The 27,624-nt window shown below is 40.9% G+C and overlaps 2 gene segments (V, D, J or C); both read right to left on the bottom strand.

Annotated features, from left to right (window-relative positions):
• Nucleotides 1-3,632: 3,632 nt before the first annotated feature.
• LOC129675082 (T cell receptor alpha variable 9-2-like) lies at nucleotides 3,633-11,765 on the bottom strand. The segment is given in 3 exon segments: nucleotides 3,633-3,789; nucleotides 11,214-11,607; nucleotides 11,720-11,765. Coding segments are annotated over 3 exon segments (597 nt in total).
• A 14,719-nt stretch (nucleotides 11,766-26,484) lies between these two features.
• LOC129675086 (T cell receptor alpha variable 8-3-like) lies at nucleotides 26,485-27,045 on the bottom strand. The segment is given in 2 exon segments: nucleotides 26,485-26,846; nucleotides 26,969-27,045. Coding segments are annotated over 2 exon segments (408 nt in total).
• Between the last annotated feature and the right edge of the window lie 579 nt (nucleotides 27,046-27,624).

The following is a 27,624-nucleotide window of genomic DNA, read 5'->3' as shown; positions in this document are numbered from 1 at the left end:
GCACATTGTTGTACAACAATCAACATGTGAAAAATATTTTAACCAAATAATTTGCCTTTCCCTTCAAGATTACTTGATTTCAAAATATTATAATCACTTTCCTGTCAATAAAGCCCTTGCTGCTCTTGCTATTAATTCCCATTGCATATAGAATAGAAACAGAATTTCTCCACTGTGTGGTCTGAGCTCTCTATAAGGCATTCTGTGGCCCAGTATGTTTGTGTGCAGGCTGCAGGTGCCTGGGGAACACCGTGTGCTCACTGCACAGAGGTAGACAGCAGAGTCACTGGGCTGGGAGTCTCTGATGTGCAGGGAAACGTGTAGGCTGGCTTTATTGAGGTGAGCTGTGAATCTGCCTTCTTCCTTGTCACCATTAGAGAAGATGGACACCAGGCCTTGGGACCTTGCCCAGAATGCTGTCTGTACCACCAAAAGTACTGAGAATTACGATCACTAGAAGTGCAATTGAGAGAGGCCATGGCTCCCTCTGTGACACTGAGGGATTCTGGGTTCTGCTGCACCTTCGGCTGGCTGCTCAACCCTGTGCAGAAAGACAAAGGTCAGAGAAACAGGAATGGAGGCATATGGATACTAACACAGCAGAATGCTTTTTCAGTAGCCTGCCCACCCCTAACTGGAGATTAAAAACATCTGTTGTTCTATCTTTAACCTGGAGCAGACAACAGCTTTATATTCCACACCTGGATCCCAAAGAAATTCCCAGACTTACAGCTTAAATGAAGCCACAGGACCACTAGTGAAACACTTAAGTATTTCATCTCTCCTCCCTCTTCACTTAGGATTCATATCCTCAACTCTAAACTCATATGGTCATGTTCAAAAGTTTCCACATCTCCTGCTTCAGGAAACATGAAAAGCCCCTTTGCTAGCAATGAGAAAAGGGACTCTCTTCACCTCCTCTGCACCACCAAGCCTTTCCTCCAGCCCTTTCTCCACCCCTCTCTCTACTTCCTTCCCTCCCCTCTTTCCCCTTCTCTCCCACCCAAAGAAGACACTGCCATCTTGTGGACTCATGATAGTGACCAAAGAAATAATCAAACTGTAAAACTGTAGTTATTAAAAAGTAAAGTACTTGAAGGTTCAATTGGCATTTTAAAGAAACATTTGCCTTGAGTCCTGGTGGGGAGTGAGATTGTGTGTGTGTGTGTGTATATATATACTCTGCAGATGTCTTTTTTCTCAGTAATAATAAGTGCCACACACAGGCAGCCCCCTCCATTTGAAAACCACCTAGACATGCCAGCCACAGAAATCTGAGTGAGGCTTTTTCACACAGCATAAATCTAACCCTTGTCACTTCCATTCAAATACTTCTATAAGCTTTACAGATGGCCTGGACAGACTGCTTATCTAGGGTAGAGTCTAGAAACGTCTGGAATTATTCATTTTATTTGGAGCCAGGAGCATGCTTGTGTGCTTGACGCAGAAAAGATGGAACTGTGTTTAGCAACTCAACAATAAATAAAACTCAGGGAACTTGTTCATTTGTCTAATTTTTTATTCTCTCTTCTTGAATAAAGTCCTGTTGAGGAGGGATTGATCATGAAAGTTGTAGATCTGGTTTCTCTTCCCTTTCCTCTTTCTGACTCTGCCTCTCCTCTCCACTCCTCCCCTTTCTTCCTTATTTCTCTTCTTCCCTAACACTTCTACTTTCTCCCACTCTCCATTCCTAACATAGACATAAAGCCATCTGTACCAGGGGAATGTCTGTGCCAGAGCTGAACTGGGTCCACATAGAACAAGTCAGGAAACAACTGTCCTGCAGGAGTCTGTGAGAGCTCCACAGCCAGCAGAGTAAAGATCTGTGGAGGCAGGAAGGCAGTAGGATCAACACATGTTTTGGTCATTTGATAGTGATTAGTGTATTTTCAGGACAGTTGGTTTTTGACAAAGGAGCCAAAAACATACAATGGAATAAAGAAAGTATCTTCAACACACGGGGCTGGCCTAACTGGATGTCTGCATGTAGAAAAATGCAAATAGATCCATATTTATCACCATGTACAAAATTCAAGTCCAAGTGATTCAAAGACCTCAACATAAAACTGGATACACTAAACCTGCTAGCAGAGAAAATGAAAAATAGTGTTGAACCCATTGGTACAAGAGACAACTTCCTAAACAGAACACCAACAGCTCAAGCACTAAGATCAACAATTAATAAATGAGACTTCATGGAACTGAAAAGTTTCTGTAAGGCAAAGGATACTGTTAATAGAACAAAACGGCAGCAAACAGAATGAAAATAAACGATCTTCAACCCTACATCCAACATAGGGCTAATAACCAATATGTATGAAGACTCAAGAAATTAAACACTATAAACCAAATAATCCAATTAAAAATGGGATACAATGCTAAAAAGAAAATTCTTAACAGAAGATCTCTAATGCCCAAGAAACACTTCAAGAAATGTACAATGTCATTTGTCATCAGGGAAATGCAAATCAAAACAACTATGAAATTTTATCTTACATCTGTCACATGGCTAAGATCAAAAACACTAGATACAACACATGCTGGAGAGAATGAGGAGTAAGGGAAACACTCCTCCATTGCTAGTGAGAGTGAGAGTAAGAATGAACCCTGAGGAAAAACAGGGGAGAGCTGGATGTGAGACAAAAAATAGAGACTGAAAAATTGAGACCAAAATTATGGTGAGGGCATCGGTGGGATGGGGACGAATCCTGGGAGCCTATGTTTTGAGTTCCTAAATCCTTCTCTTCCAGTTCTCTCCCTATTTCTGTTTTCTTTGATTCTATTTCAACTGGAAAATGTTGAACTGTGCTCTTCATTTCATGCCACTGTTTGTGTTTCTGTTAATTTCTTTTTTGCCATTTTTATTATTATTATTACTATTAATTAAAATTTATTCACTTTGTATCCCCTCCCTCATCTCCCCCAAATACTACCCTCCCTCACTCTTTCCCTCACCATTTCCCTTTCCTAGTCTACTGGTAGGAGGTCCTTCTCCCCTACTATCTGACACTAGCCTATCAGGTGTCATCAGAACTGTCTGGATCCTCTCTCTGTGTGGCCTAGTAAGGCCACCTCACCAGGGAGAGGTGATCAAAGAGCAGACAACTGAGTTTATGCCAGTGACTGCCTCTGCTCCCCTTACTAGGGAACCCCAATGGAGAATGAGCTGCCCATGGACTACATCTGAGCAGGGTTTAGGTCTGTTCCATGCATGGTTGTTGGAGACAAGCCCTGAGAAACTTCTGACCTTTTCTCATTCCCCCCACCCTGCTGCACCTGGTTGACCAACATCCTGCTTGACAGTTGCAGAAATGTGCTAACTGTACCATGACTTCCCAAAATAACTGCAAAGTGTTCCAGGCCCTGGGCCAAGAAGATTTTGTAACTTCCACCCTGCCCCTCCCTGAGTTCAGAAGCTCTACAATGTGCTTTTCTAACCTACCCCTCCCTGAGTAAAAAGGATTCTACACTGTGCTCCTCCCTCGCCCCACCCCTATCTAAGGTTGGCCTTAAAAGCCTGCTCCGGTTCAATAAAATTTGACTCTTGACAAGTGCACATTTGCTGGAGTCCGTTCTTCTCTCTCGCCCATTTTTCTTTCAGGCCTGGTCCTCTTCGAAGACCCCATGAATTACTAGTCCCGCAGCGGGTACAAGTGGCGCCCAACGTGGGGCCGAAGCATGGACCACTGCCGGATGGAGGTTTGCATGGATGGATCCGGATGGCTCAGAAAACGCCGCGACGAATCGAAAGTAAGATTGGCTGCTTGTGACTCGTAAAGACGTATGTTCCTGCCACTCAAAGGAAAAAGATACGTCGGGTAAGTCTTTCTCCATCCCATAAAAATGGGCCAACAGTTGCGCTCAGGGAGAGGTGAATTAGAGTTAAGAAAAAGGACTTAATTAAGTTCTTTGTTTTTGTGTCGGACATTTGTCCATGGTTTGTTATTAATGGGCCAGAGATATGCCAAAAAGTGGGATCAGGTTGAAGCCTGCCCTCTCGAGGACCTTAGAGAAAGAGGTCGAGATAAAGATAATAATTGTCCCCCGTTATTACTGTTAATTCCCTAGCTTTCCCCGTTTTTCCCAAAGTTTTTCCCAAAGAAGGCCCTGACCAATTAGACCCCTCAGAGGAGAGTGATTTGAAAGAAGAGGCTTCCAGGTACCATAACCCTGATTGGCCACCTACACTTGGCAGTGCAAGCAAATGTTAAGAGATAGTACAGGAAAAAGAGCTGGTACCAAAAAGCCTCCTAAAGAAGAGATAGACCTCAACTCATTACAAAGTGAGAATAAAACAGAGTCAGGGGAAGAAACTGCTAAGTCTCATAGCCTACTTCCTTTGCGCCGCTTCCCTTCCGCCTAAAACAAAAAAGGCCCCTAGGTGGGCTGGGGCAAAGGGCATGGATCGGAGCCAGAGCCGGAGCCGGAGCATGGTGAGCAGGAGGAATGGGGACTCTACTTGTCTCCTTCCCATTCCCCTACCGAGGGCCAGGCTTGCAGAGAACTGGGTGGATGTGAACGCCCAAACCCTCAGAGGCCTAAGACCTGCCTCTGCCAGCTGCAGAGCTTAGCAGTACTGCAATTTACTCTGCCCCCTCCCACCGGCTTCAGCCAGTGTCAGCTTCAGCCAGCTCTCGAACAGAAACCAGAAAGATGGAGCCACTTCTAGTTTTAAAGATTAAATTGTGTTCACTGATTAATTCTGAATTTTTCTAGTTCTGACTTAAAATCATGGTTATGCTCTGTATATATATTTAAATGTTTAAAAAGCAGGTACCGCGGTTGTTTTTTGTCTTTGTTTCTGTGTTTTGTTTTTGTGTGCGGCTGTAAGTGTCTAAATGTTTCTGTGCAATGTTTGTGCGTGTAGTACCTTCTGTTCTCTGTTCTAAAAATTCTTCAGAGCTCGAGGTGCCTGTGTCTGGGTAGCAAGACGTGATCGAGGTGGTCACAGCTGCCGAAGTTCAGGGGGACACCCCTAACTTCATCAGTATTTTCAATAAATTTGGCCAGATGGTTAATGTTTTTTTGTTTTTTTTTGTTTTTTTGTTTTGTCTCAATGTCTCTGTGCAGTATTTGCTTGTGTCTACCTTCTGTTTTATGTTCTACTTTATCATATGGGTTATAATTTAACCGCCATCTTGGTATGCTTAAAAATAATTCTCATTTCCTTCTAGGTTAAAAGAATGATTTATTTTAAATTGGCATTGGTTTTGAAAATTAAGTTGTTTACATTGGTAAATTCTGGTTTTAAAATCTGGTTTTGTTAGGATTAGGGTTATGCCTTGTGACTTCTCTCCTACAAAAGGGGTACCTTGTTTTGATATTGCAAAAACGGGTTTTAAAAAATGTTTAAATGTTTAAGGCTATAAAATGTTTAAAGTTTATCAGGCATTTGGGTATGACAATGATTTTGGGTGTTTATTTTATCAATTTTACTAAATGAAACCCTGCCGTATTGTTTGTGCTAATTGAGAAAATCGCAGTTTTTAAAATGTATCTTGTAGAGAGCTGTTTGTTTGTTGAGCTGCTTTGTTTATAGAAAAAATTGGCAGTTTCAGAAATTTGTGTAATAATGTAACTTGTTTTTGCTTTGCCTTTAAAAAGCAAATCGTAGACACTGGGCTCCAGCAGGATCATGTTAGGATGGAAGGGATTTTGATGAGAGTTTTTGTGTTGTCTGAAAAGCAAGAGAGAGAGAGCAAGAAAGTAAGAATGTCTAGTTAAGCCAGAAAAAGAAAGCTAGGAACCTGAAGGTATATACGATGTTGCAGAAGGTTAGTGGATGTGTTATTAAAAAGCCAGAGAGTTAATATGATTTGAAAAAGAACTATAAAATATGTTGTTCTTCATTTAAAAAGGTTGGAGATTCTTTAATGCAAAATGTTTGCTTGCAGTTTTTTAAAGGGAAAAAGGAACTGCATTTCCATGTTAGTCCAGGGTTATGCAGGGTTATTTTCAAATCATTGTTAACCATTATATAAAATATATGCCTGGCTGCCAGTGCCTAAATAAATAAATTAATGCAGTTTCTTTCTGGCCTATAGATTTGATATGGCCAAAATATTCTATTTTTGCTGAGGGCTATAAGCTGATTTTAGTTCTCTGTTTAATGCTAAATGAGACTTTTGTCCTTTAATTTTTTTGCTATTGTCTTAATGCAAAATAGTAGAATTAATAAGATTTGCTAGCCCCTTTATAAACTATGTCTGATTAAAAATTTTGCTTTGATTTTAGTTTAAAAAGAGCAGATTTAAAGTTATGCTAAAGATAACTTTAGTATATCTTTAGTTATATACTTTAGTATATACTTTAGTTAAGTATAAGACTGAGCTTTACTTAGTCTCTTTGTTTAAGTTGTTGTTCTGTTTAAAAAAAAAGGTTAAATCTAAAATGGGTAACCATAAAATCTGACTATATAGATTTACTTAAAATTTGGTTATAAAACATGCATCAAAAATATACCAAAATTAAAAATTATGGCATCCTGTTTTATAGGATGCAGGTTAGAGCAGATGATAAAGATAAACAAAGAGTAACTCAAATATGCTGGCCTTCAGGCTTGTCAGAAATCTAATAAATATGGCATTTTAACATATGTAAGCTTATTATGACAAAGTCCAACCTGTTGATGCATCTTTTCAAGTATCTAGCACATCTGTGCAAATAACAGAGTTACCTGCAGTATTGGCTGTGTTTTAAAGTTTTAATAAACCGTCTTTAAACATTCTTACAGATAGTGCCTATGTAGCTTAGTCTTTACCTAGGTTAGAGATTGCAAATTAAATTTAGACATCTTCTCCTGCTAAAATTTTATTTTTTACAAATTCAAAATTTGATACAAAAAAAACCTTTTCCTTTTACATTGGACATTTGCAAGTTCATTCTAACCTTCCAGGACCTTTAACTAAGGTAATTATAAAGCTGACTTGTTTAAACAATGTCCTTCTTGTGTTGTCCTTTTGCCTACTTCCCATCTTGGGGTCAATCCCTGTGGCCTTGTACCTAATGTTATTTGGCAAGTGGATGTTACACATATTCCTAAATTTGGTAATTTAAAATATGTTCATGTTTTTGTTGACACTTATAGTGGGTTTATATTTTCCACACTCCAAACTGGTAAAGCTGAAAAAAAAATGTTATTGCTCATATGCTGTCAGCAATTGCTATATTAAAACTTCCAACACAACTTAAAACAGATAATGGCCCTGGCTATGTTGGAAATATGTTTTCAAAATTTTAAGAGTGGGCCCCCAGAGACATAAGCCTCAGGTTGTTAGGAGATGAGGAACAGGGAAGTTCAGGGGTTGCCGTCCTGGCTACTCATAATTGGATGAGGGATTAGGTAGCTGACTTTCAGGTATGGTCAGTCCTGGTCAGACACCTGAGAAATATCTGATCTTTAATTCACGTTCAGAATCTCCTGCTTGTGGGGATGTGGCTACAGCCAAAGATGGAAGAGCAATTAGCTTCAACCTGTGTCTTCTCTGAGGAGCGAGCCTGAGAGAAGGTCAGGGGCTCTTCAGGAGAAGAATTGAGTCCATTTGGGTTGATTGCTAGGTGATGTTATCTCTCAAGCGTAGATCTGGTCTTTCTTCTTTGCAGAGTGGAGGTCTTTGCTTGCTCACTTCCTTATCTCTGCCCGAGCAGAGGACCAGGGTCCGGGGCAGCTACATTCTTCCGTACTCTGGAAAAGTACTGTGAGGTTTTAATTAACACTTTAATTAACAAGGGTTGAAGACCCCAGATTCCCACCTAAGACAGGCACGGTTCCCTTGGGATTATGATCTTGTAAAAATAAAATAAAAGAGGACCTTCTGGCACCTTGCTGCCCCCTAAATTTTGGCATCTGGCTTGACCGGACTACTGCCCAGATACAATAGTGCATTCCTGGCTGACCTGAAGCTTTCGATAAGATCATCCTTCTGAAATACTTTAAATCCTAATCTCCCTCAGGGCTTCCTAAGTAACTCTTCTGAGGAACTTTCCAAATTACCATTATTAACACATCTTGGTGGGCTATCCTGTGATTTCTAGTCACCTAGTAACCCTGCCAAAGGCAATTACATTCCTTCCGCTTCTGCCCTTCAATGAAGAGGCCATGCATCAAATTAACGCCACTGATTTTCAGGAATGCTGGGTGTGTTACTAACCACGGCCACCCTTCTACGAGGGCATAGCCTTACCCTTAGAAGTAATTACAACTAATAATTGTAATGCCTTACAGTGGCAGCACCCAGAGGGAGTCAGCCTTACAGTCACACAGGTGTCCGGAATTGGAACGTGCCTATTGGGACCTTCTATCTTCCCCCAGTGGCTTTACAAGAAATTTGCAATATTACTCTTGTAAATTCAAGCTTTACATATATTGCTGCACCTAATGGCACTTATTTTGCCTGCTCCACTGGTCTTACTCCTAATCTTGTAAGTTCCACCCTTTTAGTCCATAGAGATTACTGTGTCCTTATACGGCTTTTCCTAAGGCTGACTATACATTCTAAGGATGAGTTCCTTTGGTTTTGGGAAAAAGGGGTACGTCCATCTGGAGTTAAACATGAGCCCTTAACTGCCATTACTCTAACTGTAATTCTAGGGCTTGGAGCCTCTGGAGCTGGTACAGGCATAGCCTCCCTAATTACCTCCCAGCAACAATTTAATCAACTCTCCCTAGCAGTGGACAAAGACCTACAAGATTTGCAAAAAGGCTTACAGGACCTAAAAGATTCTATGGTGTCCTTATCTGAGGTAGTTTTACAAAACAGGTGCGGTCTAGATTTGGTTTTTCTCCAGGAAGGCGGACTCTGCGCTGCGCTCAAGGAAGAATGCTGCTTTTACACTGACAAAACAGGTTTAGTGCAAAGCAGTATCGATAAGGTTTGCTCCAGTTTGGAGGAACGAAAATGGAACAGAGAGAAACAAGAGTCCTGGTATCAAAATTGTTTTCCCACATCCCCATGGCTAACCACTCTGCTTCCCAGTCTGCTAGGACCTTTTGTAGGTATCCTTTGCTTCTCTCTTTTGGCCCCTGGGCCTTCAATCGATTGACAAGCTTTGTTAAGGATCAGGTGGATTCTGCAATCAAGCCGGTGGGAGTCCATTACCATCACCTAGCCATGGAAGAGGAGTCTACTGTTGACCTGCCAAAGGACCAAAACAACCCCACATCTCGACCCTTAGACTTCACCTCCCTACAAAAATCAACCCGGGGGTGGAAATTCTGGTCCCGCCCCTCCAAATAATAACTCAGGTTTCCGTGACCCCTCTTATACTATTTGGCTACTAAACATATTCCTTCCAGGATCCTTATGGAGCTTTGATGGTCTTATTGAGAGCAAGATGCTTTACATTTCCACAAAGTGAGTAGTCTGGTAAGTCAGAGATGGAACGGGTGGATAAGTCTTGGCCCGCCTAAGACAGGACGACCTTGCTGGGAGGAGGCCGATCCAATGACAGGTAAGGGTCCAGCACTGTCCTTCCAACAGGCTCAGACCCCGTTTGTGCCCCTCGTACTGTGGTCAATCTAAATGGCCTTGTCAAGACCAATGACCTATGAGTGACAACGCTTACCTACTCTGGGGAATGCTCACCTCTCTGGTGACGGTTTGCTCCTTTGGATCCAAAATTTTACTCTTAAACAAAAATAATTGGCTGCCAAAATGAGCCCTTCTTTGGGACACCATTAGCGGGTCACGGTAACCTCCCTATCCCTGTTCTTGTATACAGAGAAGGGGGAGATGTTGGAGACAAGCCCTGAGAAACTTCTGACCTTTTCTCATTCCCCCACCCTGCTGCACCTGGTTGACCAACATCCTGCTTGACAGTTGCAGAAATGTGCTAACTGTCTCAAAATAACCGCAAAGTGTTCCAGGCCCCTGGCCAAGAAGATTTTGTAACTTCCACCCTGCCCCTTCCTGAGTAAGAAGATTCTACAGTGTGCTTTTCTACCCTACCCCTCCCTGAGTAAAAAGGATTCTACACTGTGCTCCTCCCTTGCCCCACCCCTATCTAAGGTTGGCCTTAAAAGCTTGCTCCGGTTCAATAAAATTTGACTCTTGACAAGTGCACATTTGCTGGAGTCCATTCTTCTCTCTCGCCCATTTTTCTTTCAGGCCTGGTCCTCTTCGAAGACCCCATGAATTACTAGTCCCGCAGGTGGGTACACATGGTCCTTGGTTGACTCATCAGTCTCTTCAGGCCTGCCTTACTCCAGATTTTTGGCTCAGTGATTTCTTTAATGAATGTATTCACTTTTTCTTTCAAGACCTCTAACATATTCATAAAGGCTAATTTGAAATCCTTGTCTTGTGCATCAGCCATATTGTGTTTCTTGGGACTACTGGAGGAGGGTTTCTGGGCTTTAATGAAGACATATCATCCTGGATGTTAATATTTGATGCTGGAATCTAGGCATCTGGGTTTGAGATCATTGTAATTCTCTGTGCTGGTGTGTGTTCTTGCCTTTGTCAGATGTGTGCTCTCTTCCTTGGTTTCTATTGTTCTCCTTGGTTCTGAGAAGAGTGTGGTGGCTCTGGATGGCCTGCTAGGGAATGCTTCAGAGATCCTGCCACATGTGGACACTGGATTCCAGACAGAATTTGCTTCTTTCCAATTGGGTTCTGATACTTAGGCATAAGGGTGGGCTAAAAAGAGGTGTAGGGTGAGGCAATCCATGGTAGGGAAGAAATCAGGGAGTCACACCAGGATCAGTCCAGTGCTCTGGAAATGGGAACTGCAGACAGTCTACTACAGGGCTGAGAATGAGACTGGGGGTTGGATTTAGAGGGGAGGGGGATATTGAAAATCTGAAGATCACCTACCCACTCTGGCTTCCTTTCTCCTGTCTTTTCTACCTATGTATCTTTATTACAAATCTTAAGGTATGGAAAGGCTGTGTTCCTCTGATAACCTGTCCTTCCAATGTATTAGATAGACATTATCTAGATGACACCTTTCCTGGCATTTGTTGCCCTGTGTGAATAACTTGGGCTGGAGGTGACATGCAACAATATGAAGAAAATGACCTATATGTGAAGATGAAGACAACTGACCACTTCACTGTATCCATAGCTTTTTTGTGAAATCAATGTGACCCTCCATGAGGAACCACTGATGTCCCTGATGAAAATTCAGCTGTGATAACATCTCCCACTTGGTCTTCTCTGATCATTTGTACAACTATCATCAACCAGAGAAAGGTTGGGACACACAACACAGACTGTCTAGAAAAGGGTGACCTAAAAGGCAGATGATCAGAAGTCAGGCTTTCTTTTGCTTCTCGGGGTTTGTGCTCAGCTTCCCCTGCAGTGTCTGTCACTGTGTCACCCAGAGCACAGTAGTACACAGCCGAGTCTGACACTTGCACTGAGGATTTCTGCAAGTGGAAGGAGGTGGTTCCTTTATCATATGTGGCTTCAAACCCTCTGCTGCTTCGCTTCTCACCAGCTGTTGTAACTTTCAAAAGGAGCTGGGGGCTTTCTCCAGAATATTGAACATACCAAAAAAGAGTTGGGTACCCTGTGGATGAATAAGTGCAGTTTATAAATAGAACACTGTCTTCTGAGAGGGTCACTTGATCTTGTTTCTGGGTCACTGAGTCTCCATGGATCCTCCCTGGAGGAAGAACAGAATATCTGTGTCACATTAACAATAAACCTCATAGATGATCAAATATTTTTCTGACATCATAGGAGAAAGAGTGCAAATCTGAAGTCACGTAACTTACCAAGCACAAGCAGCATCACAGTCACTAAAGCTGGAGAAGGGTTCATCTTCAGGGTCACCCAGCTACTGTTCTTGACTCTTCACACAAACAAATGATGAAATGACATCAAACATTGAACGTGCTTAGCTTATAATTTACACAGATGATGATCTTGTGCTAGGAAACTCCACCCCCTGGTGGACAGAGATTAAACCAGGGTTTGCAATCCTCCCAGCATCAGAAATGTGCTCTCACCCTCAACATCGATTGTAGGGTGCATGTAAGACTTCAAGAGCCCTTGACAATACGAAGAACATAAACAGTGGCCATTAATATATTGACTGTCATCATTCTGAGGATTATATCTGACATGAAAGTAGAGTGCATGTTATAGTAGAACAACTAATGGGCTTTCTGTTTTTGTCTTTACCAAATGATAAACTGAATGGCAAGGAGGTCTTTACATTTTATTTTCATTGATTCAAATTTGTAGAAGATACTATGACGGCCTGGAGTCATGGCTCAGCACTAGAGAGCACTTGGTGCACTTGCAGAGAACCCAGGTTTGATTCTGAGAACCCATGCTGGTTCACAACAACTAATCAAGAGAGAGGACACTGACTAAAATGCTCCATTTAAAAACAGTTATTAATAGGGTAGTCAATAAAATAGTGAGTAATCTAACCAAATTTTATAAAACAATAACAAGAATATATAAGTCAAAATAAGAAATTCAAAAACCAAAACAGCCAAAATAACAACCATAACGAAGAAAGCAAAACAAAAAACTAAAATTTACACAGAAAATTATGCTCACCAGTTTTCTCTCAGTGTAGATTTAGCAAGGCAGCGCCACAGCCTGTGGCTTATCTTGAACACTTAGTGGCAAGGGAGACAGCAGTTTTCTCAAGGGGTGTTGTCAGAAAAGAAAAGGGAATGAGAGGCCAAAGCAGACTAGCTGGCTCACTGGCTAGATAAAATTAGGGCCTGTTCATACAGAGGAACCCATTCTGAATAAGACAATTCATCCCAGGAATTCTGTTTTTCCTGGGGCTGGGGCTCAGCAGGTGGCTCCTGATGCAGCAGCTCTTTCTGCAGGAGGCTCTCCTCATGGGCTGTGGCCATTTCCATTTGAAGGTGCAGCTTTTCATACCTGGGAGAGGAAGGCAGTTAAGACACAGGCCTGGTTGCAACACCCCATCTCAGCCTTCAAGCTGCTCCCTCCCACTACCTCAGCTGTGCTCCACAGTCAACACTGATCTCTTCACTGAAGTCATTGCTTGTAATTCAAAACATGAGGGTCACACAGTATCTGTGCCTACAAAATGTTTCCACTATTAAACACATTTCATAATTAAATCTAGAAACTGTATGTTCTCTGTTCTACTATAAAGACTAGCCCTTTCTCCTACAGCCCAAGAACATCATTATATAAAATAACCTACCCAAATATGATCAAAATATATTATTCATGATGAATCCTTGATGGATCATGTCATTTAAATAGATAGAAATACACCCTTGCAACTTGGGCCACTGAACAATGTCATGAGGCTAGCTCATTTCTCCTGCTCAGGAGGCTCCTGGTACCCAAGTACCATGCATGATGGAGCCTGGCATGCTGGAGCAGCCTTTCCTGAGTTGTGTGCCTTCCAACAATAGTCCTGCACAGGCTGAGGTACCAAACTGAAAGTTGTGATTTCCTAAGAACTAGAGCTGGCAGACTACATCCTGGCTCATTATGGGAGTGAGTTACAGAACACTCCTTGGATGTCTGATATTCCCTGCTTCAGAGACATCTGCCTGGCTTCTGGAAACTCCTTAACCTATTCTTTCCAGAGAACCCTTCTCACAGAAATGGGTAAACACTGCAGAGATTAGGGCTGAAGGGGAGAATCTGATCACTACACAGGTTGTTCTTAAACAAAAGTATAATTTCAGCCTGGTGCGGTGTGCACATCTTGAATTCCCATCACTTGGGAGGCAGTTGTTGGCAGAGCTTTGCCTTTCAGGATAGGGGTTGAGTGTTTTAGTCAGTGTCCTTTGTCTTGATTAGTTTCTTTAGAGGTACAATTTTTAGTAGGTTTATCCTATGTTATATGTCTATATGAGTGAGTATATACTGTGTGTGTCTTTCTGCTTCTGGGACAGCTCACTCAGGATGATCCTTTCCAGGTCCCACCATTTACCTGCAATTTCATGATTTCCTTATTTTTCATTGCTGAGTAATACTCCATTGTGTAGATGTACCACAATTTCTGCATCCATTTTTCAGTTGAGGGGCATCTGGGATGTTTCCAGCTTCTGACTCTTATAAATAAAGCTGCTACAAACATGGTTGAGCAAATGTCCTTATTGTGTACTTGAGCCTTTTTTGAATATATGCCTATGAGTGGTATGGGTGGATCTTGAGGAAGCACTATTCTTAGTTGTCTGAGAAAGTGCCAGATTGATTTCCAGAGTGGTTGTACAAGTTTACATTCCCACCAGCAGTGGAGGAGGGTTCCCCTTTCTTCACAACATCTGCAGCATGTGTTGTCACTTGAGTTTTTCATCTTGGCCATTCTGATGGGTGTAAGATGAAATCTCAGGGTTGTTTTGATTTGCATGTCTCTAATGGCTAATGAGGTTGAGCATTTCTTTAAGAGTTTCTCTGCCATTCGATATACCTCTACAGAGAGTTCTCTGTTTAGCTCTGTTCCCCATTTTAATTGGATTACTTGATTTGCTGCTTTCCAATTTCTTTAGTTCTTTATATATACTGGATATTAGTCCTCTGTCAGATAAAGGGTTGGTGAAGATTCTTTCCCAATGTGTAAGCAATCATTTTGTTTTTATAATGGTGTCCTTTGCTTTACAGAAAATTTTCAGTTTCATGAGGTACCATTTAGTGATTGTTGTTCTTAGAGCCTGTAGTGTTGGTGTTCTGTTCAGAAACTTGTCTCCTGTGCCAATGAGTTCAAGGGTATTTCCCACTTTTTTTTCTAACCGATTTAATATGTCTGGTTTTATGTTGAAGTTTTTGATCCACTTGGACCTTAGTTTGGTGCAGGGTGATAAGTATGGATCTATTTTCATTTTTCTACATGTAGACATCTAGTTAGACCAGCACCATTTGTTGAAGATGCTATCTTTTCTCCATTGTATGGTTTTGGCATCTTTGTTGAAGATCAGGTGTCCATAAGAGTGTGGGCTTATTTCTGGGTCCTCTGTTTGGTTATATTGATCCACCATTCTGTTTCTATGCTAGTACCATGCAGTTTTTATAACTGTTGATCTATAGTACAGCTTAAGATCAGGGAAGGAGATACCTCCAGAAGATCTTTTATTGTAGAGGATTGTTTTAGCAATTCTGGGTTTCTTGTTATTCCATATGAAGTTGAGAATTTTTCTTTTCAGGTCTGTAAGAATTGTGTTGGTAATTTGATGGGAATTGCATTGAATCTGTAGATTGCTTTTGGTAAGATGGCCGTATTTACTATGTTAATCCTGCCAAGCCATGAGCATGAGAGATCTTTCCATCTTCTGTTATCTTCTTTTAATTCATTCTTCAGAGACTTGAAATTTGGTTAGGGTTAGTTGATTGGTTGGGTTGGTTAGGATTACTCCAAGGTACTTTATGTCATTTGTGGCTATTGTGAAGGGTGTTGTTTCCCTAATTTCTTTCTCATCCCATTTCTCTTTTGTATACAGGAGGGCTACTGATTTTTTTGAGTTAATTTTGTATCCGGTCACTTTGCTGAAGGTGTTTATCAGCTGTAGGAGTTCCCTGGTAGAGTTTTTGGGGTCACTCACGTATACTATCATATCATCTGCAAAGAGTGATAATTTTACTTCTTACTTTCTAATTTGAATTCCCTTGATCTCCCTCGACTGTCTTATTGCTCTAGCAAGGACTTCCACAACTATGTTGAAGAGATATGGAGAGAGTGGGCAGCCTTGTCTTGTCCCTGATTTCAGTGGGATTGCTTTAATTCTCTCTCTGTTCAGTGTGATGTTGGCTATAGGCTTACTTTATATTGGTTTACTATATGATAAAATAGACTTTCAACCAAAATTAATCAAAATAAGTGGGGAAGGACACTTCATATTCATCAAGAGAAATTTCCAACAAGAAGACATCACAATCCTGAACATCTATGCCCCAAATACAAGGGCACCCACATTTGTAAAAGAAATATGGATAAAACTTAAACCAGATCCCCACACATTAATAGTGGGAGACTTCAATACCCCACTCTCAACAAAGGACAGGTCAAAAAGACAGAAATTAAACAAAGAAACAATGTCTCTAACAGAGGTCATGAATCAAATGGACCTGACAGACATTTACAGAAACTTACACCCAAACAAAAAAGAATTTACTTTCTTCTCAGCACCTCATGGAACCTTCTCCAAAATAGACCATATAGTTGGTCACAAAGCAAGCCTCAACAGATACAAGAAGATTGAAATAATCCCTTGTATCTTGTCTGATCACCATGGAATAAAGCTGGACCTCAAAACAACAGAAATAGCAAAAAGCCTACACACTCATGGAAACTGAACAACTTGTTACTAAATGACAGCTGGGTCAGGGAAGAAATAAAGAAAGAAATTAAAGTCTTCCTAGAACTCAAAGAAAATGAAGACACAACATACCCAAACTTGTGGGACACAATGAAAGCAGTGCTAAGAGGAAAGCACTAAGTGCCTTCAAGAAGAAATTCGAGACAGCTCAATCAAGTAACTTAATGGCTCACTTAAAAACCCTAGAAAAAGAAGAAGCAGACACACCTAAAAGGAGAAGATGGCTGTAAATAATCAAACTCAGGGCTGAAATCAATCAATTAGAAACAAATAAAACAATTCAAAGAATCAATGAAACCAAAAGCTGGTTCTTTGAGAGAATCAACAAGATAGACAAACTCTTAGCCAAGCTAACGAAAAGGCAGAGAGACACCATCCAAATCAACAAAATCAGAAATGAAAAGGGGGACATAACTACAGACACTGAGGAAATCCAAAAAATCATCAGGAGATACTTTAAAAGTCTATATGCCTCAAAATTAGAAAATCCAAATGGACAATTTTCTTGACCGACTCGACTTACCAAAGCTGAATCAGCACCAGGTAAATCAATTAAATAGTCCTATATCCCCCAAGGAAATAGAAGCAGTCATCGAAAGTCTCCCATCAAAAAAAAAAAAAAAAAAAAAAGCCTAGGATCAGATGGTTTCAGTGCAGAATTCTACCAGACCTTCAAAGAAGAGCTAACTCCAAATCTCTTCAAACTACTCCACAAAATAGAAACAGAAGGAACATTACCAAACTCATTCTATGAAGCCACAGTCACCTTGGTACCTAAACCACACAAAGACCCCACAAAGAAAGAGAATTTCAGGCCAATCTCCCTTATGAACATTGATGCAAAAATACTCAACAAAATACTTGCAAACCGAATCCAAGAACACATCAAAGATATCATCCATTATGACCAAGTAGGCTTCATCCCAGGTATGCAGGGTGGTTCAATATAGGGAAATCCATCAGTGTGATCCACCATATTAACAAACTGAAAGAAGCCACATGATAATCTCCTTAGATGCTGAAAAAGCATTTGACAAAATCCAACATCCATTCATGTTTAAAGTATTAGAGAGATCAGGGATATGATGCGCCTATCATTTTTATCACTGGTCCATTTAGCTCCATTCTTTATAATTTGAATCATGATATTTAATGAGTTGTTTGTGGCTGAATGTTTCTCATTCTTATAGAAATCCATTTAGGAGAAGGTGGAAAATCCCCGTTATCCAGGGTATATATGATTTCTGAGTCAACAGAAATCCACGGGTACTGGGTCAGGGAGGAATCTACATTCCACATGCATTTAGAATATATTTAATGTCAGTCTTCTGAACCCTGAATTGTGCCCTCCCCAAAATGTTTATGTTCAAGCTAAGACCCTAGCTACCTCAAAATGTGACTTAATCAAAGACAGAGCCTTTAAAATAAAGGATCAAAGCAAAATGAGGCCAGCTCTACTTAAATGAGCTGATGTTCAACAGAGAAAAAATGGTGAAGACTTAGGGAGAAGGGGTCATCTACAAGTCAAGAGGAAGCCCTCAGAAGAAACTTCTGTCAACATCCTTATCTTGGAATTCCTGCTTGTAGAACTGTGCTAGATGATAGATAGATGATAGATAGATAGATAGATAGATAGATAGATAGATAGATAGATAGATGGATAACATTTGTCCATTCAGAAAAGACTAAGCCTAAATGACATATGAAGGATTGCCCTTCTATATGTGATGTTTAGAGAAGACATCACTAAAGTAGATTTGAGCAGAAACTGGAAATTATCTGTGAGTATATTCAATAGTTGCTTTTCAAAGCAACTATAAAGAGATCTACTAAGTAGATCTCCTCCTTAGAGCTTGCAATGACAAAATATTTAAGATAATAAAACTTTGGGGTTTATCATGAGTGAACTAGGAAATGATTGGTTTGGGAGAAGGTTGGGGTATTTTTCTGGTTCGTTTTGATAATTAAGATTGCTTAGTTTTTAAAGAACAGACCTGGTTTCTTTTTGAAACAGAAAGTGTCCTCTATCAGGTGGAGATGCAGGAAACCCAATAAGCAGGACTTGAAGCCTCTAGAACCTGCCAGATACTTGGGCTCCAATGAGACAGTAGGAACAGAAGGTTTGAGAGGAGACAGTCTCTGTATTAAATTAGAAATGTGAGCCACTGGATTTCTTTTGTTTGCTTGGTCAGTTTTTTAAAGCTACTTTTATAAAATATGATTTTTCATCTTTCTAGTGATTTATATAATTAACAGATCTTATGAGGCATTCTTTATATGCTGTATAATTTCAGTCATTTAAAATATGCATTTTTCTATATATTTCAGTAATTGTTAATTTGTTCATACAATTGTATGACCATCATCACTCGCCATCATACCAATTTCCCTGATATCTGAGCTCACTAACTCTAGATAGATAGAAAAAAATGATGTGTTTGTAGACTTGTCTATACTGAACAGTGCATGGGAAAACAATGCATGGCATCTGAATCAGTCAGAGCTCTCCAGAAGAGGAGAAACACTGTGCCTAGTAGCTTGGCTTTTTAGTTTTTTCCAGATCCAGCCAAGCTGATAACCAAGAAGAACCATCACAGCATCTTCACTTTTTTAGGGGACATTATATTTTATTATGTATCAGTATGCTATCAATTTTATTGCTGCAAAATATCCTTTGGAACATATAGGATGTCTTCCCATTCATCTAGTGATAGGCATTAGATTATTCTCCTTTGGGGCTATCATGACTAATTCTGCCCTGAACATTTTGGTGCAGCTTTTTGTGTGGAAATGATATTAATTCTCTTCAGAATAAAAACAGAAGTAAAGTTACTATTAACCACAGCATTTTACATTGGTACCTAAAATGTATAAAGACTCTACATCAATGCCAACAATCACCATTTCACATTCATTTGACATTATCTATTATGTTGAGTAAAATTAGAGTATCCTAAAGACTGACTTTGTATTCTATCTTTTAAATTATGCTTTATGTTTATCTTTTATGTTTAAAATAGTCATGTGTAGGCTAGGCTGGCTTCAAATTCATAATCTTTCTGTCACTTCAATCTGACTGCTGCAATTGCAAACATGTGCCACCATTAATGCTTATTAGAGGAGCAAGCATTGAACCACTTATCCCTTTGCATTTCTCATGCTACCCTAGAGTTTTTTAAAATGGTATCCTTATACATTCTGTTTGACACTGCCTCGGGAGATACATGATTCGCAAACATTTCCTTCAACTTTTGGATTCTCTTTTCACTTTATTAATGGTAAGCTTTAAAGCATAAACATTTAAAAACTAAGCCTATAGCTCAGAAGAGCAGTTGCCTAGCATTCATGGAGCCTATGTTCAACCCTAGCATCGAAAAAATTAAATGTTTCTTCAGATGTACAGCTTGATCCCTCATGTTGGACCTCTAACAGCAGGAGCAGGTGCTATCTCTGACTGTGTTGCCTGTCTTTGGATCCTTCTCCTGACTGAACTGCCTTGTGTAGCCTCAATTGAAGAAGATGTGCCCTGTCCTTCCTGATCTGCCAAGGTGGTTGATACCCCCAGGAGGTCTCCCCTTCTCTGAGAAGAAAGGAAGTAGGCATAGGTGGAGGGGAGGGGAAAGCAGATGGAGGGGCTGGGAGGAGAAGACAAAGGGGAAGTTTCAACCAGAATTGAAGGTTAATTAATTAAAAAATTCAATGTTTCTCACATCAATGAGGACCAAGTATTTTATCTTCAGTTTATATTTTATATTCACTATTTTCTTGCCCTTTTGTTGTCATAATCTAGACACATTTGCCCTAATCGTGTCATGGAAGTTTATCTCTGTTACTGAAACATGTTATGCTGGGGTTTGAGTAATGGCTCAGTGGTTCAGAGCACTAAATGTTCTTGCAGTTTGGTTCCCAGGTGTGAACTGCCTGTAACTTCAGCTCTAGGACACTTGATGTGTCCTTCCTCTCTCTCTCTCTCTCTCTCTCTCTCTCTCTCTCTGTCTCCCTCCCTCCCTCTCCCTCTGTCTCTCCCTCTGCCTCCCCTTCTCTTAGCTCCTCTCCCTCTCACAGACACAGACACTCAAACACACACAGAGACACCATCCAAACTGAATAAATTTTGGAAAATGAATCATAACTTGGTTGTTACATTTTGGGTCTGGGATCCATTTTGTCTTTTGGAATATCCTACAGAAAGAAGGAACATTCCTTCCATTGACTTGTGAATGTCCATCTATTTGTCCCTTGATTTCTTGGAGGTCTGTGAATGTCTTCGGAATAGTTGTCTACACCCCTCTCTCTAATTCTTGCCCTCTTTTATCTCCTAAGTGCACCACAATAAGTTTATTGCTTCTAACAATGCCAGCTGTGAATCACCCAGTGCTTGATTCAGTTTTCCTCTCTTTGACCTGTAAACAGAACTGAGTCCTCTCATCTCTTCATCTTACTCCACTTTTCCCCCAGGACCAAAGCACCCAAGATTCAGCATCTTTTTCGTCCATGCATATCACGACTGCTGACAGATTACACTGAAAAAGAACACACTAGAAACATAAGGATGAAGCTACAGAATGTGCTAGATTTTGGCGGAAAGAACAAAGAATGCCAAATAAAAATGGCAGGAATGTATTGTCACAAGACATAAACTTGTATTTTTTTTCATTTTATTTACTTCTACTTTTATTTATTTTATTATTTTTCATTTATTATTATTTTTATATTTTATTATTTATTAATTACAGTTTATTCACTTTGTATCCCCCTGTAGCTCCCTTCCCCCTCCCCTCCCAATCCCACCTTCCCTCCCCTTTTTCCAGCCATGTCCCTCTCCAAGTCCACTGATAGGGGAGGTCCTGCTCTCCTTCCTTCTGATCCTAGTCTATTAGGTCTCATTAGGAGTGGTTGCATTGTCTTCCTTTGTGGCCTGGTAAGGCTGCTCTCCCCTTAGGGAGAGCTGATCAAAGAGTAGGCCAAACAGTTCATATCAGCGACAGTCCCTGTTCCCATAACTATGGAACCTAAAACCCCTGCATAGATGTAACCCATGGCAGTTCAGTGTCCACTTGGGCTTCTACTTTTCAATTCAGGCAAACATAAGAATCTTTACAAGTAACAAATACCTTATCAGACTTTGAGAGGAAATAAAAGAACCCCTTCTCTCTGCAGTTTACCAGGAAGATGTGGAGGAACATGCAGCCTCATAAATCTTGGCTTGTCTCTACACCTGATAATTCCATTAATAACATGAGTAAAGTTCTGCGGATTAGAATTATAGGGGATGATGAACATACAGACAATTTTATTCAACAAGAGATTTTGTATTTAAGAAATTGCACATTCTGCCTTGTATGATGTTTCATGCCTGTAACTCTAGCCCATTGGAGGTGCAGGTGAGACGAGTTCAAGGCCAACCTCAGCTTCACAAGTTGTCCAAGGCCAGCCTGCGCTACCTGAAATCCCATCTCACAAAACAAAAACTAAAAGGGAAATCACTGTTGTGTGTGACTGCTTTCACTCATCCTAATAAAGTCTAAAGTAAGGCATGCTTCCTTCCTAATTTGTTCTTCACGTTAGTTTGGATGCTTTTATACTCCAGCAGTACCTGGGTGGTGGTGAGTATCAACAATAGAAGACCTGCTGTGGCCCCTAAAAGAGTGATCTCAGAACACTCAGCAGCCAGTCCCTTCCTCCTCAGAGTTTGTGCTCAGCTCCCGCTGTGGTTTCTGTCACTGTGTCACTCAGAGCACAGTAGTACACAGCCGAGTCGGACTCTTGTACTGAGGCTTTCTGCAAGTGGAAGGAGGTGGTTTACTTATCATATATGGCTTCAAACCCTCGGCTGCTTCCCTTGTCATTGGCCTTTGAGACTCTAAAGAGGAGCTGTGGACCTTCTCTGGGATACTGCACATACCAGAACAGGGAAGGGTACTGTTTGGTTTCATAGGAACAATTCACAGTCATAGAACTCCCTTCAGAGAGCGTCACTTGACCTTCTGTCTGAGTCACTGAGTCTCCATTGCTTTCTCCTAAAAAGAGAAATTAATAACAGTTCAGTACAGCTACGACCTGGGTTCTGCTTCATAGGAAAAAGAGTTTTAAAAGTTTACATCAATAACATGGGGCAAGACAGAAGCTCAATGAGTCATTCCACTTACCAAGCACTAAGAAGAGTGCAATCGTAAGGCCAAGGGAAGAGTTCATTTTCTGAGCCACTGGAGGATGTGGACCCTAACTTCTTACCTTAGGAAAGGATACAGTTATAGTGAAAGGATGGTTGTGAGCTCAGAATTAAATAGGAAATGGGTATGTATTGGGTAGACACACCCCCCAACACATGTGGGTAATTTAAACACCTCAGAGGATTGTTGACCTATATTCTCAGAAGTCAATGACAGCTTGTTGCTCTTGGCTCTTTTATTTTGCCCAAGACACCTGCAGCTACTGGATGGTATTTCTGTAATTCTGAATAGTAGTTGTGACAAGTTTAATTGCACCTTGTGTGTTGTGTTCCCTTGGTATGCATTTGCATGCCATTTCTAAGTGTCCCATGCAGCCAGTTTGGAACGTGTGGTAATCCACTGGGAAAATATACAAGCAAGAAATGTCAACACATATTTAATCACTACCAAATTACTTTTGAGGAAAAAGCAAAGTTTTTCAATTGTGATGTCTTCAAACTTGGACAAGTGGAATAAACCTTTAAAAAGCTAGTAAATATTTCTTTACTTAGTAAGTTAATGAATGTTGTTTAAGGATTGTTACTACTTAAAATAGCAATTTGTTTCATATTATAAACTTTTAGCACAAGAAACTAAACCTAATAAAAGTTTTGCAAAGAAAAATGACAGTATTCTATTACATATAAATAAATAATTTTTAAAATAGTATAGGTATTATTCAGTGATACAGCACTTAGCCTATAATTCATGAGGACTTTGGGTCTATCTCCATCACTTCAAAAATAATAATAATAGGAGTATAGATTTTAATATGTTTATCCTATATTATAAAGCTAATATCCACTTATGAGTGGGTATATACCATGTATGTCTTTCTGTTTCTGGGGTACAAACAACAAGAAAGACCCTAGGGAATATAGTCAATCCTCATTCAGAAGGACAAACATGACAGACATGATCGACATTGGCAGCAGGAGAAGACAGAGAACAGGACAGGAGCCTACCACAGAGGGCCTCTGAAAGACTCTACTGATCAAAGTATCAAAGCAGAGGCTAAGACTCAGCCAAATTTTGGGCATAGAGTGTGGAATTTTATGAAAGAATGGGGAGATAGAAAGACCTGGAAGGAACAGGATCTCCAAATGGAGACTCAGTATTCAAGTGTGTCCCTAGTAAGGGGAAAAGGGAATTTCTCTGACTTGATCTTAATAACAATCTCTCTTATCACCTCCCCCTTGGAGATGCAGCCTTTTCAGGCCACAGAGAAAGACAATGTAATCAGTCCTGATATGCTATGGTCAAATATAAGGGGAGGAGAACCTCCCCTATCAGAGGACTAGGAGGGCAATAGGGAGAGAAAAGGGATGGAGGATGAGACTGGGAGGAGACGAGGGAGGGGGCCTCTGCTGGGATACAAATTGAATGAACTGTAACAAATGCTAATTTTTTAATAAAATGAATAATAATAATAATAGAAACTATGGTCTTTTCCCTGATATGGGTCTCTATAGGCTCATGAATGCTTGGTTCCCAGCTGGTAAAATTGAGTAGAGTTAAAAGGCATGATCCTGTTCTGGGGTTTAAAAAGGTTAGGGAAATTTCCAATGTCACTTTCTCTACCTTGTGGTGTGTCTCAAGACGTATGCTCTCAGGGACTGTTCCAGGACCATGCACCCCTGCCTGCTGCCATGCTCCCTACCATGAAGGTCAAGGACTCAACTGTATGAAACTGTAAGGACTAAAGAAACTTTTTTTTCTATAAGTTGTCTAGGCCATGGTACCTCTTCACAGAAATATATATTGAACTAAGAATATCCCATATACCTCACATTATAAGAGAAATATGGAAATTGTAAATACTTAAAAATATATTCTAGTGACTTTTGAATTGTAACAGTGAGTATTGGTGCCTGGTTGTGGCATGCATCTTCTGAGTCTAGGTGGTCTGCTTAGTCTTGGTCCTTCATATCTGCCCACTTGAACTTGGGAAGAGAGGTGACAAGGGCTGATATAGGCAGACTGAACTGCAGAGGGCTGAAGATGACTGCCAATGACCTATTGATCTTTGTGAACCTTACTTCTGACTGAGGCTGCCATTACTTCTGCTGGCACTGCCCTGCCCAAAAGCCCGTTGAAAGTGATATATTGTTTCTTCCTGAATTGAGTTGATTCATAGCAGTTAAAAACATTGAAATAGATTACTACAAATTTTTCATGCTTCCAAATTATTTTAGTGAAAACATGAAGCTAAGTAATCATGTTTACAATGTTTTATTATTGATATATATTTTAAAAACACAGAGCTGCACACTGTTTTTTGTTGTTGTTGTTGATGGTGGTGGTGGTGGCAGTAGTGGTGGTTTGGTTTGGATTGGTTTGAATTTTTGAGACAGGGTTTCTCATGGAGCCTTGGCTATCTTGAACTCATTTTGCAGATCAGGCTGGCCTTGAACTCATAGAGAGATCTGCCTACCTCTGCCTCCCTGAGTGCTGGGATTAAAGCTATGTGCCATCGTGCCAGGCTATGCTACACATTGTTAATACAAACACACACACACACACACACACATTACAAATGCAAAACACAAACTAGGGAATCAAAAATTGTAATCTTTATCGTCCGATAATGAAAGAGAGTAACACTGAGAAGAAAAACAAGAACAATGACAATTTTATTGGCAAATGTTTTAAATTTTAATTGAAACTTTATATTTGAGTAAAACTGTATTTATCTAGACAAATAAACTTAAATGATGTTATAATTTGTTCAAATGGCATTTATTACTGTCTAAAGCTTTGAGGTTTGATTTCTACTTCATTTGTTGATTTACGAAATGTGTCACACTTACAGAAGAATAAATAATACTGCATTGATCACATATGATAGTATGTCTCAGCTGGACAAACAGAATCCCTATGAGGTTATGGCTGTCCTTACTCCAGTCCCAGTGAACCCCAGAAATGAAACATTTTGGTGAGAGAGCCTGTTTTCCAAGACAGTCTATCTCAAATGAGCAGACAATACCAGGGATGAGAGGCTGCAGACCTGTACATGGCCCCTTGCAACTGCACACAAGTCTTCATCACAACCCCCTCTATGAACTCCAAGTATTCCCCTCTTTACTTGCAGACCCCCATTTTCCACAAAAGAGTGTCCTTCACTGTTTGAAATCGTCTCACCCGTTGAGGTCAGACTGTGGTCTCTTTCTTGCCTCCGGTCTCTTTACTCTGTGTTCTTAAGTCTGTTGGAGTAAGGATGGCATCCTCGTTCCCTATCCAGTTGCTATGACAAAAGAATCTGACAAAGATCACTTAGAAGAAAGAGAATTTATGTGACCTAACAATTCCGGGTTACAGTCCATCTTAGAATGGAATTCCCAGCAACAGAACTTGTCACATCCCCTCCATAATCAAGAACAAAGAGCATAGGATGTTTGCATGGCATGCTCTGCTCACTCTCTCCATTTCGTTCAGGGCTTAAGGCCCAATCTCAGAATGGTGCTGCCCATCTTCAGGCTGTGTCTTCCCACAGTGATCATTTTAATCCAACACAGACATGTTTGCATGCCAACCTGATCCACATAATCCTTGCTGAGATGCTCTGTGATGTGATTCTACACTGAGTCAAGGGGACTAAATCAACCATCACAGGTGGAGAGTGCCTCTGAGGCTCTTGAGGCATCGAGGACAAGCAGTTACTCTTCCTGACACTAGCCTTCAGTCTGATGCTGAAGGAAGCCAACACCTCTCCCTCTGGTCCACACTATGTAAACACCCATTGCAGTCATTGGTTATGTGGAACTAACTTGTACTTTCAAGTCCTCATGGATTCTCAGTCAGTAGAAAATACAGTCTAAAAAACAACCATTAAGGAAGCAAACATGTCTCAGGAATCATTTAGTGCTTTTTACCCTGCTATGTCACCTTTCCTTGGAGCCATGACCAAATGCCGATATAGCCCAGATAGGTCCCAATGGCAGAGTAAAGTAACAATTCCAGAGAAGCCCAACTTGGAGAGCCAGGGAGGTTATTTGAATTCCTTTCTCAGCTGTGGTATCTTCCCCATATTCTTAGGTTTGCGATCAGCTCCCTCTGCAGCCCCAGACACTGTGCGCTCAGAGCACAGAAGTACACAGCCGAGTCGCCCCAGTGCACAGGGGCTTTCCTCAGGTTGAAGGAAGAGTCCTTCTTGCTAAACTCAGCCTCAAAGCCATTCACGCCGTGAACCACTGGGTCTCCTGAGTAGTACCTGAGGAGAAGCTGGGGGCCGTGGCCACGGTGCTGGATGTACCAGAAGAGGTAAGGGGCTCCACCATAGGAGTAGTTGCATTTCAGCTCCAACGATTCTCCTTCGAAGACAGTGACTTGAGCATCAGACTGGGTAACTGACTGTGTTTGGACAGCTCCTGAGAAATCAATGATAAATCGGTAAATGCAATGAGGACTTCATGATGAAAAAAGATCTTACTGAAAGTTAAGTAAGAAAAACAACGAATTGTGTGCATCTACAAACAATAATTGTACTCACCCAGGAAAAATTGTATCCCCAGGAAGGAGGTGAGGACCCGGAACATGGCTTATTACAGGAAACACCACTGATGCCTGTATGGAAAATCTTGGTTCAAGCAGGATAGTGGCTGCGGTTCCCAGTTCTTAGGGACAGGTGGCACAAGGTTGACAAAACAGCTTCCTTGTTTAGGTGAAATTCTAAAGAAAAAAAAAAAAAACAAACCTGAGGACGTGGTCCTGGTCCTGACTTTCTGGTGTGTTGATTCTCCTCAACTGGCAGATACTCTGCAACCTGCAGGGGAGGAAGGACTAAGTTGAAGGTGAGGATCAGAAATGGGGATCTCTAATCTGTGCAATATCGCCCTCTGTCGGCTACTGCAGGATGAAAACTTTTTTTCCCCATTTATTTATTAATTTAATCTCTTTACAGCCTGATCCCAGCTCCCTTTCCTCCCAGTCCTGCCTTCAGGCTCCCTGTCCCCAATCCCTGCCCCCACTCTCCCCTCTTGCTTTTCTCAAAGAAGGGGAGGCCCCCAAGGGTTATCAACCCACCCAGGAGCCTCAAGTCACAGAGGGACTAAATGCATTCTCTCCCACTGGGGCCTAAAAAGGCAGCCAAATTAGGGCAAAGGGATCCAGTCGCAGGCAACAGAGTCAGAGACAGCCCCTGCTCCC

The sequence above is a fragment of the Psammomys obesus genome, unplaced genomic scaffold (genome assembly GCF_907164565.1).
Source record: "Psammomys obesus unplaced genomic scaffold, mPsaObe1.curated_primary_1811, whole genome shotgun sequence".
Lineage (NCBI taxonomy): Eukaryota > Metazoa > Chordata > Mammalia > Rodentia > Muridae > Psammomys > Psammomys obesus.
Note: the sequence above shows the minus strand (reverse complement) of the source record. Positions and strands in the feature narration are given on the sequence as shown.